Source organism: Lacerta agilis, chromosome 4 (assembly GCF_009819535.1).
Source record: "Lacerta agilis isolate rLacAgi1 chromosome 4, rLacAgi1.pri, whole genome shotgun sequence".
NCBI lineage: Eukaryota > Metazoa > Chordata > Lepidosauria > Squamata > Lacertidae > Lacerta > Lacerta agilis.
In genome coordinates, this window is record NC_046315.1 from 68,425,164 (window position 1) to 68,443,137 (window position 17,974).

General features: G+C 41.0%; 1 protein-coding gene across 1 annotated transcript in view; it reads left to right on the forward strand.

The window, feature by feature from the left end:
• PRKX (protein kinase X-linked) overlaps positions 1 to 17,974 on the forward strand; it is a 58,414-nt gene that overhangs the window by 18,359 nt on the left and 22,081 nt on the right. Inside the window, exon 2 of the mRNA XM_033147454.1 lies at positions 16,145 to 16,313. Coding sequence (XP_033003345.1) covers positions 16,145 to 16,313 — 169 coding nt within the window. The remainder of the gene's footprint in view (positions 1 to 16,144; positions 16,314 to 17,974) is intronic.

Consider the following 17,974-nt stretch of genomic DNA (forward strand, 5'->3'; position numbering starts at 1 on the left):
CTGGGGAACAGTTACTATCTTTCTTCCTAATGCCTGTGCTTTATTTTATTTAAACCAACACCCCCAGCAGTGAACACTTCTCTACTGCAGCCTACAAGCATTTATGTAAAGAGAATGAAAAGCTGCCCATGAGCATGGCTGCTTTGTTCTCCCTTCTCAGGTGAATGTTTAACCTCTCTGATATTTGCATCCTATTGGTTAAAAGGGGAGTGGGCGAACATCCTTATCTCCGCAGTATGACTATAGCTCACTTCCGTGTTACTGTGTGACTCTTCAGCTACAAGAACTTAATCAAGGTTGCAACATAACCTTTAAAGTCCCTGACAGGAGTTGTAGCATTCAATCAATCTGTTCAGTTTCATGATCTCATCAGTCAGAATGTGTGTGAAACTGTTATGGCTTCATGTCAATTTGACCAGTAACTGAAGAGCTTTCACTGCCACTACGTGGGAATTTGCAGTATAGTTTGAGATGCTTGAGGAGAAAAGAAATAGTACTTTAATACTACTATGGGGTTTTTGTTTTTGCTGTTTTTTGTTGTGTTTATATATTACTATCCAAGCAGATTGCTAAGAGTTTGATTAGCTTGCTTCTTTTCAAAAAATATTTGCAAATTATTTTGTAACCTTTTCTAACGTAAAGAAAAGGAAGATGATTAATTGAGATGAGACTGGAGGAATTCATTTGCTATAGTGACAAAAGGGCACACAATTAAGACTTTTTTACTGCAATACATGCTTTGCAAATAATTACTTCTTGAATACAGCAAATTTGGCTAAATTTATGTGGCTAAATATATCACATTCAAAAGAGTGTGAAAATGCCTTCATCTTGATATATAAGCTTTTACAGCTTTAAGAACAAAACCTTAAGAAGTAAAGGTCTTTTATCAGTTGAACACATGCTTCAGGGAAGTGTTTTTTTTTTTAAAAAATTTTTTATATTTTATTAAGGTGATTTCAGTTAAAAGAAATAAAGTGATACAGAAAAAGAAAGAATGATTGAAATAAGTATTTGATCCCTTTGCAAAAGATGACTTAGTACTTGGTGGCAAAACCCATGTTGGCAATTACAGAGGTCAGACGTTTCTTGCAGGTGGCCACCAGGTTTGCACACATCTCAGGAGGCATTTTGTCCCACTCCTCTTTGCAGATCCTCTCCAAGTCAGTAAGATTTCGAGGCTGATGTGTAGCTACTCAAACCTTCAGCTCTCTCCATGGGTTTAAGGTCTGGAAACTGGCTAGGCCACTCCAGGACCTGACCTCCAGGATGTGCTGCTTCTTGAGCCACTCCTTGACCATGTGTTTTGGGTCATTGTCATGCTGGAATACCCATTCTCGACCCATTTTCAATGTCCTGGCTGAGGGAAGGCGGTGCTCACCCAAGATTTGACGATACATGGTTCTGTCCATCGTCCCTTCGATGCAGTGATGATGTCCTGTCCCCTTAGCAGAAAAAACACCCCCAAAGCATAATATGTCCCCCTCCATGTTTGACGGTGGGGATGGTGTTCTTGGGGTCGTAGGCAGCATTCCTCCTCCTCCAAACATGGCGAGTTGAGTTGATGCCAAAGAGCTTGATTTTGGTCTCATCTGACCACAACACTTTCACCTAGTTCTCCTCTGGGTCATTCAGATGTGCATTGGCAAACTGCAAATGGGCCTGTACATGTACTGTCTTGAGCAAGGAGACCTTGCAGGCTCTGCAAGATCTCTGTCCTTCACGGCGTAGTGTGTTACCAACTGTTTTCATGGTGACTATGGTCCCAGCTGCCCTGAGATCATTGACAAGTTCCCCCCGTGTAATTCTGGGCTGCTTCATCACTGTTCTCATGATCATTGCAACTCCACAAGATGATATCTTGCATGGAGCCCCAGACTGAGGGAGGTTGGCAGTTATTTTGTGTTTCTTTCATTTGCGAATTATTGCACCAGCTGTTGTCACCTTCTCACCAAGCTGCTTGGCAATAGTCTTCTAGCCCAGTCCAGCCTTGTGCAGGTCTACAATATTGTCTCTGACATCCTTGGACAGCTCTTTGGTTTTGGTCATGGTGGCTACTTTAGAATCTGCTGGATTGATTGCTTCTGTCGACAGGTTCTTTTGTACAGGTACTGTAACTAGCTGGGATTACAGGTAAGACTGCTCCCTTACAGCAGGTGTTTCTAATCTCAGATCATTACATACAGTGAAGATACCAGGTAGCCTGACATCTGGCTGGTTGATAGGGGAATCAAATACTTATTTCACTCATTATAATGCACATCAATCTCTGACTTTTGCCTTCTGGGTTTCTGGGGGTTTTCCTGTTGTTCTGTCTCTCACAGCTACAATTAACCTACCATAAAAATTATGGACTGGTCATTTCTTCGTCAAGAGGGCAAATGGGCAAATTTAGCAGGGGATCAAATACATTTTCCCCTCACTGGATTCCCTCATTGGGTACAGTATGGTCTATTTGCAAGAGCAAATAAGCAGGAGTTTGATTGTCTAGTGTGCTATGCTATAAGTTGAAACAGGCCCGGGTACATCTAGCTTCTGAGTGGTTTCAGAGTTAGGTTATGTTCAGTCAAAGGCGACTATGGGGTTGCGGCGCTCATCTTGCTTTCAGGCTGAGGGAGCCAGCATTTGTCCACAGACAGCTTTCCGGGTCATGAGGCCAGCATGACTAAACCACATCTGCCACAACGGAACCCTGTGATGGAAACCAGAGTGCACAGAAACGACATTTACCTTCCTGCTGCAGTGGTACCTATTTATGTACTTGCACTGCCATGCTTTCAAACTACTAGGTTGGCAGGAGCCAGGAGAAAGCAACGGGAGCTCACCCTGTTGTGGGGATTCAAACCGCCGACCTTCTGATTTAGACCACAGCGCCCTCCGCGTCAGTTTCAGAGTATAAGCCAGTTTGGTTGTACAATATTGGTGGATGATCTTCACCTTGTGATACATAGGGGGTGTATAAAATAGTACAGGATAGCTCAGTCAGTAGAGAATGAGACTCTTAGTCTCAGGGTTGTGGGTTTGAGTCCCACAGTGGGCAAAAAGATTCCTGTATTGCAAGGAGTCGGACTAGAAGAAGATTCCACCTAAACATTAGGAAGAACTTCCTGACAGAGCTGTTCGGCAGTGGAATTTGCTACCAAGGAGTGTGGTGGAGTCTCCTTCTTTGGAGGTCTTTAAGCAGAGGCTTGACAGCCATCTGTCAGGAATGCTTTGATGGTGTTTCCTGCTTGGCAGGGGGTTGGACTGGATGGCCCTTGTGGTCTCTTCCAACTCTATGATTCTATGATTCTAGATGACCCTTGTGGTCCCTTCCAAAATTACAATTCCATGATTCTATGGCCTTTTGACTTCCTCTACAAATAAGTGTTCAGGTGATTTTACAGGGTGTGAGGGATGTGTGCATTTGTAGCAACCCATCCTTTCAATATGTGATATGGATGCTATGTATGTACTAGCAGAAGATACTAGCACATGCCTGTTTGAAAGAGGCACTGATGATCTAGCAACTCATTTCTCATAACTATATAAAAGTTGCAAGTTATTAAACAGCCACAGATGGTCAGGGTAAAGGTTTTTAAAAACAAACAAACACACACACATACCAAATTTGAACAGGGAGTTTAAAAGTGTAAAGTATGAAACAGTTGGTGAGGAAGTGACACCCACAAAATGGAGGTACCACTGTCATCCCCACATCTGTCTCTTGTTACAAACCTGTTGTAGCACACACACACACACACACACACACACACCAGTTTGGGTGAAGGTTGGATGTATATTGCCCAAAATTGAGCAGCATTTGACGTGAAGAAGAGGTGGTGAGGAACCAAGTTAGTGTGGAACCAGTCACCCAGTGCTAATTCATACTAAGAGTAGATCTGTTGAAATAACTTGTCTTAAGTTACTGATGTTGACTCATTTTCACTGGGTTTACTTGGAGTATTCTTCATTGGGCACCCCTCTTGATTCCTGGTGTTGGTGGGGAGATTTTGAAAATGAAATCAATAGTGTTTGGGTGGGGGTATCTGTACTATAGTTGTGGACCCTGGAAAACACATAGTTTTCAGTAACATTCTGAGTTTCTAATCAAAGTCTAGCTGTTCCTTTTTTTGTTACCGTAAATGTTGGACTGATACTATTTAAGAGTCTGAAAGCACTGTTGTATGACTTTGCAGATGACGATAGGTTGAGGTTTTTTAATGGCCAGTTTCCCTCCTTTGTTGCTAGGATCAAAGGGTAAAACAAATATTTTATTTTAGGAACATGGTGTGTGTGAATAGCAATGCCATTCAGATAGGACTCTTATGGAATGAATGGGTGTGTAACATGGTGAGTGAAATTTAGGGATTAAAGAATTGTCCATGCATTAGTGTCCTGGCATTTAATAATGGTTTGTGTTGACACCAGTCTTCCAGGAATTATAATTGGAATGAAACTCAGCATCACACATGCTTGTCATATTACTGGTCACACTTTGCTTATGTTTGATATCCTGTTTTCATATCTACTTGTCACTTGTCACAGGGAATAATCAGAGTTCATTTGTCTAGAGAGCCATTTCTCACATCTCAGTTGTTGTGAAATGAGACACTAAAGAACAATGAGATGGCAATAAACATGTCACTATTTTGCTGGGTTTGAACTTGTGACTTGTAGGGATGGAAATGTATACTCTGGAGCATTGTATACTCAAACTGTGGTTAAGGATGTTAACACTGAGAAAGATGTTGACAGATCTGGTCAACAAAATGAAACATGGCCATGAAAGCAGGGTGTCAAACATAAGAAAAATGTGACAAGCCATATGACAGCCATGCATGATGTCTGTGAGTTCAATGTAGTTGCAGTTCCAAAAATATCAACATGAGGTGAATGGTTAGTGAAGGTAAGAATAGGATTGAAGCATGGAGAGGAAGGGATGGTATTTAGGAGAAGATACATGTCCTGTGTTGAGCACTGTAGGTTATGCTGGAGTTACTCAGAATGCAGAGCTGACAATATCCAGAAGATTTACATGAAAGAAAAGAGCGTGTTTCTGTAACCTACAGTATTAGCCACATGACTTGCAGATTCACCATACTTGCCACCAAGTTCCCAGAGGAAGTTTGGTTTTCTTGATTCTAGGCCTCAACTAAATACCTACTGGAAAAAAGACTAGCTTGCTCCCTATGGATTAGGATTAGCAAACTCTGTAGCACCTCTGATGGTTGTCCTAAACATACTTTTTATTTTAATACAAACTCCAGGTTATGAAAATTGTCCTCAATAGTTATATTGCATGGCCTGAACAAGATGAAGATTATAGAAATTCTACGGTCATCATTGCACAAATGAAGCAAAGCAAAAAAAGCATCTTCTGTAGAGTAAAATGCCTAGAATGCACCATAGAATTGGTTGTATCTCATGGAAGTATTGGGCTTCTGCTAGTGTAAGGTGAGGCATCTCTTTTTCACTAATTCCACACACAATTTGCAGCCCTCTGCCATACCCCAAACTGTTCCAGAGGGCCCTCCCTCTCCCTTAGGAAAAGTGTATATTGGGAAGGGAGGTTGTTCTGCATTGGATAGAAGGGATCATGGAAAATCAGGTGCCATGCCTTTCACAAGTTGAACCACTTCTCCATAGCAGAACACCACCGTTGGATACAACCCAAAAAAATCAAATGCTGCTGCATTTTTAGCCTTTTTGAATTGTTGTTTGTCAACAGGGCATCATCCCCAATAACTGCAAAACCTGTTTAAGGCTAAGAGTTCTAAGGGATCGTTTGGGACATTGTATCAACTACAAAATCTCTCTGACACTTTTGAGAAAAGGGGGCCCATTCCTCTATTAGCAGAGCCTGCATGGAGGGAAAGATGGGGCCTAGGGAAATAATGGCTTTGCTTTGGCCCCATATAGCCAGAGGCAGAGCAAGGTGGATGCAGTGGGGGCACCATCCTGTCATCCCTGCGGAGGGGGGGCATCACCATGGGTGGTGCCCCCCCAGAGGCTCGCTGCCACTGGCACACTCCTGCGGGCGGCTAGCCCCACCCAGCATGTGCACTGCTCTGGGTGCTGGAGCAGCTAACTCCGCCACTGCATATAGCAAAGCTCTAGGGTGCAGTTGGCCAAGGTCTTTACAAGACTTGGATGTCAGTTGATATAACTGACCCCACCTAGCCACTTGGGCAACAAAGCCTGTGACTAATCACTCTGCATAAAAGATGGGAAGGGTTTTTAAAAATTCTTATTGGCTATTAGCCTGCTCTTGTTTCTTCCAGGTGATGTTTGTGGTCTGGCTTCTACCAACTTAAGCTGAAGGGCCAATCTGGACAGGAAAATTGCCCCCACGTTAGCATGACTGGGGGGTGGTTTGCAGGGTTATAAAGGGACCGTACGACCATAAAGTTTTAGGTGATTCGTTTGGGGAAACTACTTCACAGCTGCCTCCCCTTGCAATGGAAATAGCTTACAGTCCATCAGGCATAGTTTAGACTTAAGCTTTGAAGCAGTAGTGGGAAATTGCAACTGACTATCCAGGCCACTCTTCCTGGCCTACTGTTTGTGAATAGGTTAGAGCTACACCCTCCACATTTAGTTGAGAATGATGTATGAAATATTATTTCAGTGGTGTGTGTTCATTCCAGCTATTCGTGCATAGTGCATACTTCTTGCTTTTTTTTACATTTGCACTCTGTCTTGTTTGCACAGCACTTTGCCTGGTATATCAAAGGGGACTGTGTGATGACCACTCCCTCCCCCTGCTGTGGCAGTCGCTTCTTCATGCACTAACATATCTGAAAGCCGAGTGATTGAGGTAGTCCTGAATGGCTTCATAGTGTTTACAGTATATTATTTTTCTTAGTCTCTCCACTGTTTCCTTTGGCTCTTCGTAGTACCATAGCACTGTTAGTCTGTTCCCACCTTTAGAACTATGTGATCACATGTGGCCATGTGACTGCATCTGGCATTCCAATGAAGAAGCTCTCAGTGAAGTTGATGTTCAAATTTGTGTTCCTTTTCCATGTACTAGTCTCTTCTGTAGGGACGATTTCCTTGCCCTTTAATGTAGAGATACCCCAAATTTCCCTTCTTTCTTCTCCTTATTTGGGTGACTATTTTTTTCATTATTGAAGGGGTATGCAAAATTTGCTCCAAGTTTTGGAACTGTTTACCATGTTGAGGCAGCAGTTTTGTTTTGTTTCCTTTAGTGTGCAGTACTGCTAAAAACTTGCATAACCACCCCACTCTGCTAGTACACCTTTGAAACATTCAGTCCCCTGTAGCGTAATAGTTTGACCCTCAAAGGCAGCTCAGTTAGCTCAAGACTGTGCCTGGAAAACAACACCACTTGGTATTTTTCACTGAAAAAAATGAAAATGGTAGCACTCTTTAAAATTACCGTAATAAGGCCCTTCCTCCTCATCTTAAATGTAGATTCCTAAAGCTAGTTGTAGCTATTTTTAAAGGTCCCCCCCCCGTAGTACAATCACATGAAGATTTTACTCATTAAACACATTTGAACTGAAGTAGACAAACTTGACTACTGTGCTAATGTAAACCTGGATGACAAAGTGACAATTTTGTTGAGCAAAGCATTTTCAACTTGTTCAACTCAAGGTGTATCTTTCAGAAGTGCTTCATGTCTGTTCCAGTTCATTGCAGTACAAATTTGTCCATGTTCTTCAAATGTATTTTCGAATCTTAACCCTGAACCATGTGGATTTTAAAACAGGTGGCAATTATATTATGGTTTCATATCCCTGGTTTGTTTGTTTTTGTAACTTAATGGTTTTACTTCAAATTTGTTTCATTCTTGACAAATTAAGCTGGCTGAAAGATTACTACTGCTTAATATGTGCTGGCTTTAGTGCATATACCTTGCTGAATTGTGGATCTGGTCAGTTTTTTTTGGCAGATGTTTTGTTTATATCCAGAACTTGTAGTTATATGAGCAAAGGCTGGACACACTGCAATGAGCCAATTCTGAACACTATTATGTAAACAGTACTGGCTATCCACGCATTCTGAAGTGTTTGAGCAATGAAGGAATTACGTTCTGAGTACATAATTAAATGACGTTGTTAGATATCTCTGGAATAGTTGAGAGCGGTCAACATTTAGCAGTTTACAAAGCAAACTAAAAATACCAGTAGTTCTTCATTAAGTACTAAATTAAAATTCTTGTGATAGAACTTGTTTCCCATGCTTGTGCTTGATTAAAATGAAGATAAACTTGTATAATATTTTAAGCTTCTTCTTTTTTTTTTTTTTTTTAAAAAAAGATTAGCTTCCTTATAACACTGGCAAAGCAGAACATTGTTCCCGTATAATACAAAGTGGCTTTTTATTGCTCTTCAACAGTAATAAAAAGCCTTTGTACATTCCAAGACTTGTGTTTGCTTTCTCAAGGACCCAGTTAAGATTATTAGGTCAGATATTCTGGTGTAAAAATAACTATTCTCAGAAAGGATTCTTCTAATTCAGATGAGTTCATTGATTTCAGATTTCTAATTCAGTTTTCAGTTCATTGAGCAATTTTTCTAATCTTATATGTGCTGTAGACAATTTGCACAGTGGGGAATCTTTCCAATTTATCAAGCTTAGGAGCATATTTCTCTTTAAGGTTCCTGAATGCGGAAACCATATCAATCACATGTTTGTGATCGCATATCAGCCCCAGTTTAGCTGACCCAACATGATGTCCCAGAAGGTACTTTCTAGCAACAAGACACACACACACACACACACACACACACACTGATCATTGAAATTTCAAAGTAGGAAGTGAAATGTTGACACTGACTCTAAGCTGGTTGCTGGATAGGAGGTTTGAATGCTTCATCTTAGAGAGGAACACAGAAATAGTGCTCATAATAGGAACCTTGTGGAATGGAGAGAAGCAGTGGAACATAGTTATCTCTGAATACAAACTCCATAGAAAGGATAGGGTAGGGTATCCTGGATGCTGTGTCACTCTTTTGGAATCCCAACAAGTTAAAAAAAACCCAAATGGACATGCTCTACCACAGAATTGGTGTGGGTGGTGGTACCAGACCCCAATGCAAATCATGTTCCAATGAGGAAAATGAAAGTTACCGCAAAGTTCGGAAAAAAGAAATACAAGGAGACAATAAGGAATGCCAAACAGAATAAGAGAAGCATGAAGACCACCAACAAAACATTCTTTATTTACTCTATATTAGCATGAGAAGAGCTAGGGAGACAGTTGTACCTTTGAATGATGAAGAAGCCAAAGGTGTGCTAAAGGGGATTGCAGAGAATCTGAATGAATTATTAGCAACTTTCTTCACAGCGGAAGATGTAGAGCAGATCTGTGCCTGAACTAACATTCTAGGGAAAGGAGTCTGATCAATTAAAGCAAATTGTGGTGAAGTTCTAGAATTGGCAGTCAGCCTGGCTCTCTTTGCTGAAGGGTTATGTGGTGTTGAGAGGTATCCCAAGGGAAGCCCCATACCGAGCAAATTATAGTAATCTAGTCTTAAAGTTACTAGTGCCAGTGGTTACGGTGGTTAAGCTGTCTCAGACCAGGAATGGCTGTAGCTGTCTTATCAGCCAAAGCTGGCCAAAGGCACTCCAAGCCACTAAGGCAGGCATTTCCAACAGGTAGATCGCGATCTACTGGTAGATCACTGGATGTCTTCGGTAGATCACTGGTAGATCATTGGCTCCCCCTAAAGAAGCTGAACAAGTGTGGCTCCCCTAGAAAAAGCTCAACATGTTACCTCCTCCCTGAAAAAACTAAACAACTTTGACCCGAACCCCCAAAAGGGGATAGATCACTACCAGTTTTTAACTTTGTGAGTAGATCGCAGTCTCTTGGGAGTTGGCCACCCCTGCACTAAGGCCACATGTGCTGCAAGTAATAATAAAGTTGGGTTCAGGATCACCCCAGACTGGATACCTGTTCCTTAGTACTAGTAATGCGTGAAAACTTTATTTGGCTTCGTTTATAATGGCAAATAAGAAACTGCATTCTAACATCCCACAGCACTGCTTCATAACCATATGACTATGCAAGACAGTCCCATGGAGATTAGAAAGTTGAGTGCTGTGTGGAAGGGGGAGGCAAGGTGAGTAAAAGAAGGCATGCAAAATGCTTTCAACATCAATGGCTTGCATATTCCTGTGAGCATCAATGCTTTCCATTTAGCTAAAATGGTTACAGTATGTTTATTGCAGCACCTTCTGTAAACGTAAAAAAAGAAGTCACTAATGCTTGAGGCTTTCAACAAGCATACAATTAAAATCACAAGGTTTGAAAGGTGTGTGAGGGACCATTGTCTCCTGCTTTGTCATTAAAGTAGCCACTTTGCTGTAGGCAAATTTAATAACTTCTTAGATGCATTTTCCTCAGAGGAAAATAGGATTGAGTGTAATTGGCTGAAGTCTTCAAGATAAAACTGAATTCTGTACAAAAGGGTTTGCTTGTTACGTGCTTTTGTGTGTTAATATTGGCTCAGACGCAGACATTTTTTCAGTAGTCAGTATAGCAGTAATAGGTTTGTTTTCAAGACCATGACCTTGTTTGGTCTCTCTTGTCAGGCAGAAAGCTGCTTGGGATGGTTGTTCATTCTTGCATGGCTATTGGCTTCCCTTCCACCCCTAAAGGATAGAAAGCAAGGTGGTGTGCCACGTGTCTGAAATCACCTGTCAAATTGTTTCTGCAGATTTATAAATAGCAAAGTTACTTTTATTTAATAGAAGGGTATTAGAACCTTGCTTGGAGCAAGTATTTCAGTATCCATCATTTAGGAATGCTCCGCTGGAAGGATGGTAATATAACTAGTTGCAAAAGCAAAACTTCATGCCACGGGACTTGTCACAAACATATTCCTATCATTCCTATCATGACCATCCCAGAGGGAAGCAAAGGCTGGTATTTACCAGCTGATAGAGCATGAGATTCCTAATCTCAGGATCATGAGTTCAAGCCCCATGTTGAGCAAAAGATTCCTGCATTGCAGGGGGTTGGATTAGATGACCCAGCAGAGTTGCTGATCTCACTTTGCATGAAGTACCAGAAACCATTTTAATCAACATGTGAGAATTACTGGTTTGCACATTCAGACTCTTGCAAATTAAGAGGCTCACATAAAGTGCCTTGTTTTAGTGTTTCCCAAATCACAGAATCCTGTAAACATAGGACTGCTGACATCATTTGACTTTCAGTAATGCACACATATTTTTTGCAAATGCTTCTGTAACAAACCTGTGCACTTCCATGTATTTCTCCTATAACAACTTCTTCACACTGCTTTGCTACTATGTAATGATTTTTTAAGTGTCTACAGTACTTAACAATTGGCAGCAGAACTATGTTTAAAAAGTTGAACTCTTTAACTCTTCTGCCATTTAAATCTGTAAGTGACTCACGACTGCATAGATCATTGTTTCAGTTGTGTTACTCAGGTACAGTGTTGACCGAATTATTATTGTATTTGCAAGCCCACCGTGAAAACAAGGTTGTTTACTGGTATCTGCATGCAACGTGACAACAGTATTAAGGGATTTAATCACATGTTCAATTTCCCAGGGTAGTTGGATGACATAGTTGAATATGTTAAGAAGCCTTTTCTGAACACTGTTTATGGTTTCTATGTCTAAATCAAAGCACTGTAGCTCAAGCAGGATGTGATAAGCTACTGCTGTCAAATCAGTTTGCATTTAGAAGGCTTTTTCAGTATTTCATGAATTTGCATGGCTACAGTTTTCCCCTGTTTGTTTCTTGACAAGTGTGTTAAATAACTCTTTAGCAGTTCTGCATAGAGGGATATACATTTTTGTGGTCCTGATTTTTAGGTAGATGTGAGGAAGGCCACATCCCCCTTCATGATGATCTGTCAAGGGTGCAGATTGCATGCCCGTGATGGAATGGGCTAAAACAAATGATGGCTGGAGGTAAAAGTATGCAGTGCCCCTATCTTCTCTCTGTCACCCCACTTTCTCTGTGAGACCCCCTTTTCCTAGCTACCATCAAGAAGCTAGACCAAGGGCAACATTCTCTCCCTGGGACCTTAGATTGTACACCTCTGTTTTAAAGCATAACAACTTATTTATCGGGAGTATTTGGTATACAGTATAGACAACTGTTTTATCATGCATGCATTGTACTTCATTGAAAACCATTTTAAAAGTATATACCTGTAACTGAGAGAAGCGAGCTAAAAAATTTAAACATGTAGATTCATATAGCAAATCTATCTACAGTAAGTTGCATAGCAGGAAATCTTCACCTCAGAATCAGTCTGTGGTGAGATTCTACTTAATCTTTTAAGTTGAAGAGTCTTAATCAGAGTTATGATTTGACTTCATAGGGTGGAGCTCTCCATTTAGGGCTGAAAATGCCACAAGAGTTAAGGTCTTATCCATCTGTCTGTGCAGCTTCACATAGATGTTCCCCCTCTATGTGCTTGCATTATAGCTATGGTTAACTGATGATGCTGTATTTTTAAAGAATTAATATGTGGGTGGGGTGGAAGATGAATGTGTCCTTTTTAACCTTGACGTTTGCCTCAGGGAAGCTTCTGCTTTCAGCTTCTGTCCTCATTAATTTGAACTACCTTATTTTAGAGAACAGGATTTTGATGTGCTTCAGAAGATTATAATCACTAGCTTAAATCTTGCATTCAGCATTAATGCCTTTTAAAAAAAAGTATTAAAGATCTCACTCTGTGCATGCAGTATGACAAGTGTAAAACAAACGAACTTCCTAATTAGGTAAACAATGGTGTAATTTGCTGCTGTATTCTCCGCTATCAAAATGAAGATGGCAAGACAGGAAGTACATTATATGACATCCCCTGGGCTTTTGTGTTATAATGGGTGCTATAAGTACAGAATACATCCATAATTTCCTATGAATTTATTTTCAAACCAAGACTTTTGTCCTCTGTCTATTCCATCTACTTTAGGGTTTCCAAAAGTGGTTGATATTGACTCCCTGGGAACAGTGGGACTGGGCAGGAGATGAAATTTGGGGGGGGGGGGGTTTAAAAAGGGCATGGGGTAGAAAAGAAGTATAGTGTGAAAAAATTAATCAGGAACTATGAGCCTTGGAAATAGAGGGTGCGGGCATGTACAAAAGGAACCTCTATCTTCTATCTCGTTAGGCAAGATGAAAAATACGGTATCATTATTTTCACTTGTTTTACTTCCATAGATATTTGCATGTGTATGTAAAACACACACATTTTTATTGAAACAAATAGCACCTTTCCAGTAGCACCTTAGAGACCAACTGAGTTTGTTCTTGGTATGAGCTTTCGTGTGCATGCACACTTCTTCAGATACACAGATAAATTTTTATTGGTGATTGGTGATTAATAAACGTTGATTATAGATAGATGGATTTCTTGACTATTTCATGTACATTCCTAAGAACTTGGGTTGAGGTTGATGACAACTTTACAAGCTAATCAATGGGTCATTGAGTCGAAGAAGCTTGGGAAGCCAGAACTAGGCTTTATTTCTGACACATTGCTACAATCCAAGAAAAGAGATGGCAGTAATTTTTATTTTATTTTATTAAATTTTTATACCACCCTTCATCCAAAAATCACAGGGCAGTTTACAGCATAAAAGTACAAAATGTAAACACAAAACATGTTAACATAATAAAAACAAGCAAACAGAAAAACTAAAAGAACAATTCCACAAACACATTTAAGAGGCCATAGATTGTTTAATCAGCCAAAGGCCTGATTATGGAGGAACGTTTTCTGCCTGGTGCCAGAATCGCGTGCTGAGTCATTTAATGTGATCAGGTTTCTGCACAGAGCAGCTTGTCTGTGGTTCCACTTAAAACCGGCGCTACATTGCTATTTGTATGAATCAGGGTTTACTCTACTCATAACTAGGAAACATACCACATTGTGATATGGACTCTCAAGTGCTTTTAAATTAGAATGCTTAAATCTTGCCTGCTTTGCTCCCTGTTTGGTTTTGTACCTCTTCAACTGATAACCTTATCCTTGGTATTAAGTGCTCTGTAGACAGCTAGCGTTTTTCAAATGGAATGCATCTCACTTCAGAAGCATGCCTCTTGAGTTTCTTCGCTAGTGAAAGATATTCGTAGGCTGCTCCATGTTTATAACAGTGTGCTGCTCTTCTACTCGAGTGCTTGCTAACTAAATCCAACTGCAGATTGTCTCTCTGTGTGTCTTTTTAATGCTGGTGTACAGAAGCTGTTCCATCTGCTCCTCCTTAAAATAATTGGATTTGTTGAGAGAATTGTGAAGAAAGTGAAAAATAACCAAGGGATATTGCTCTGCAAGCGATACTGAGGGTGGATATGCAATCTATGGGCAATATATGTTTGACATGGAAAATAATAGTCTGAGGACTGTGAAGAGGGTTATGGCAGCTTGGCTCCCCAAATGCATTGTTCAGCTGCCACTAGGGCCAGAGGCTGTGGGAGACCATAGCAGCTCAGTGAGGGAGGCCTGGTCTGTGAGGGATTAACATCTGGCTGTTGGCCCATCTTGCAGCAATAAGAAGATCAGAAAAGCCTGCTGGATTAGCCAGTGGTCCATCTAGTTCAGCATCCTTTCCTCGCAACAGCCAACCAGATTTCTGTGTGAAGCTCACAAGCAGCACCTGAGCTCGGCAGCATACTTTCCACTGGCGGTTCCCAGCAGCTCATATTCAAAGACATGTTGCCTCCAACAGTGGAGGTATTTCCAGGCCAGGAGTTCCTGCTGCTGAGTGGCAGTTGGATTGGGAAGAAAGCTTTTACATGCATTTGCCCTGCATTACTAACAGTTGTGCTACTAGCTGTTTCATTGTGTTTTAGATATTTTGTAAGCTGCTGCAAGGACCTCAGTTAAAAAGCAGGGTATAAATATTCAAATGCGCAATGTCCTGCAATGCTTTTTTTTTCATTCTCTCTCTCTCTCTCTCTCACTCACACACACACACACACACACACACAACAACAACAAAATCAGACTGCACAAAATGCTTAATTCCAGATAGACAATATAAAATATATGCAACTTTACTCTGAGCAGCATTTTCTAGAGTGAGTAAGAAAACATAATGGTTGCATCTAGCTCTTCCCATTTCCGATCCCTCCCTGCTGCTGTAACACTCCTTCCCATACAGAAAGAGGAACACATATTATTATTATTTTGCAGACAAAGCCACCCTGTGTGCTTGTCAGTGTGCTGATAACTAGCCTGACCAGAGACAGAGTTAAAAAACACTTCAGGTACCTCTCCTTAGTATGAACAGCAAGCAAGAGAAATATGGTTAGATACAGTCTATCTATTATAGAGGTCTATAGCTCACAAACCCTGTATTTAAAATGCCCCAACATCTCCAAGGAGGACTAGGAATGAGTCCTGTCAAAAACCCTGGAGAGCTGCTACCAATAAGCGTAAATTGGGGGTATAGCCAACTTAGTCCATTCCAGATGTTTTGGACTACATCAGCCCCAGTCAGTACAGCTAATAATCATGGGTGATGGGAGTTGTAGTCCACAACATCTGATGGTCTACTTGTCTGCTCCTGATGTGGATGCACGAGTGGTCCAACTTGGTATACGGTAGCTTCTTAGGTATCCATTCACAAACCCAAAACCTAGGAAAGGGCAGTGAGCAGTACAGTGGTACCTCGGGTTACAGATGCTTCAGGTTACAGATGCTTCAGGTTACAGACTCTGCTAACCCAGAAACAGTACCTCGGGTTAAGAACTTTGCTTCAGGATGAGAACAGAAATCGTGTGGTGGCAGCGGTGGTGCGGCAGCGGCGGGAGGCCCCATTAGCTAAAGTGGTACCTCAGGTTAAGAACAGTTTCAGGTTAAGAACGGACCTCCAGAACGAATTAAGTTCTTAACCCAAGGTACCACTGAGGTATCTGAAGGAAGGGCTCTAGCCACTGTTGATGGGGGGGGGGGTTAAAGAGTTCTTTGCCTTGATTTCTGTAGACGTGAGGGAGTAGGTGGAGCTGACTGTTAAGCCTGTTCCCTGTTAAAATTGCCATGAAGTATTTAGGATTAGAAGGGCCAAAGCTATGAAGGAATATATAATGTCTACCACTTGCTTTTATATTGATTTCTTTCATTTATACATTCCTTATACTTCTTAACTGCAAGATAATGTTCTTTGCAACTGACACATTTTGCCCTTTAATTTTCAGGGACAGGTACTTTTGGGCGGGTTCATCTGGTGAAAGAGAAATCGGCCAAATGCTACTTTGCATTGAAAGTAATGAGCATTCCAGATGTCATTCGACTAAAACAAGAACAGCATGTGCACAATGAAAAAGCGGTCTTGAAAGAAGTGAATCATCCATTTCTGATCAGATTGTAAGCTCTCTTCTCTCCCACTCCCCCCACCCCCTTTTATAGCTTTTGTGGCATAATGTTCAATTCTAGCATTCAATCCCTAGTCAGTTTGGATTAATTCAAAGTCTTTTGGGAGGCAAATGCTACCCTTGTTTCATCCTTCTTTTGAAGAAATACTTTAAACAATATTGTGTTCATATTTTGAAAAGGGGGGAAATAATCTAGAAAAGCTAGGAAACAAAATGTGTTACGGAAAATGTATTTGATGGAGAACTGCTCCTTGGAGCACGCAGAGCACGATGTAGTAGTCATGCCTGCCTGTTGTGTGTTTTATTCCACTTCAGAATGTTCCATTGTCTTTTTCCTAAGGCACAAGTGCTCACAAGCTGCACCAACAGCTGATGTGGTTAAGCAAACAAACAAACAAAAATTATGGTAGGGTGGAAATATGCCATAGCTGGTGACATATTAATGGAAGCTGCCACCCTTCAAATTAGGGTGATTCCTATAGCTATTAACGATGTGGTCTTGTATGCTAATTATTCAAATATGTCTACTACTACAGTGTTCCAGAGATCCCCTAACCTTCTTGAACATATTTTGTTGAGGGGTGGTGGGTGAAATAGTGCTACGGAAAGAAGGGGGAATCAGTGTATTGAAGGCAGAATTTTATTCATCTCTCGCAGTCTTTGATGCATCTCTGACAAATCATAAGCTCATTTTTGGTCATGCATCCCTATGTTCTTTCATGTGTTTAATAGAGCAACCTAAGAGTTGTTGATAGCATTCACTGGCAAAGAAAGGACTTTGGTTCTACCCCGACCCCAGAGGAAATGTGGCAACAGTCCATGGAAGACTTTAATATTGACCATTGCCCTTGCTGGTGGTACAGTGGATTTAACATGCCACTCTGTTTCCCTGTGTTTGAAAACTACATGACATCTGATCCCTGTGTATATGCTTCATTGCTTGTTTTGAATATCTTGTGGTAAAGGGTGGAGCAATGCATGCCACCGGAAATGTCAGCATTTCACTGAAAAGTGATAGGAACAGAAGGGGTGTGGGTACGTATTGCAAAAGTAATTTCGACGTCGCAAGATTGCTTCCTGATAAGGCAAAGGGGAGGAAGAGAATACAAAGCAAACCACAGTTAAAATGAAAAGTCCTGTCCAGTGTTCAAGTAAAGACTCCCAAGTTAATTAAACCAGGGGGAAATGAACGCATTAATTCTGAGCTCACCACAACTAGTTTTTTCATGACAACCTATTAAGCACTTATGGGTGAAAGAGTTTTGAAAGAGGTACAGTGGCAAGAGAAAACATAAAGCAGAGAAGCGCCTGATGATTGAAGAGTTATAGGATTGTTTTTAGTGGGCAGCTTTGTGCCAGCACCATCTGGTTATGAGTTCTATTTGCTTGAGGTTCCTAGTATCACTAGGAACCTCAAGCAAATAGAACTCATAACCAGATGGTGCATCCTGTTTTTACTAATTCCCTTTACCCATTATAGCTGCTGCACCCCTGAAAAACTGTTCCTGAAGATTGGGAGACCATCAAACAACAGACTAGGGTAGAGCACAAAGTGCTACCATAGGTAGGTAGGACCAGCAAAAAAAAAAAGTGTGTCCTACCTTGCACTTCATGCTAGCAAAAAGTGGATTTAACCTGTATCTGCTTGCTTTC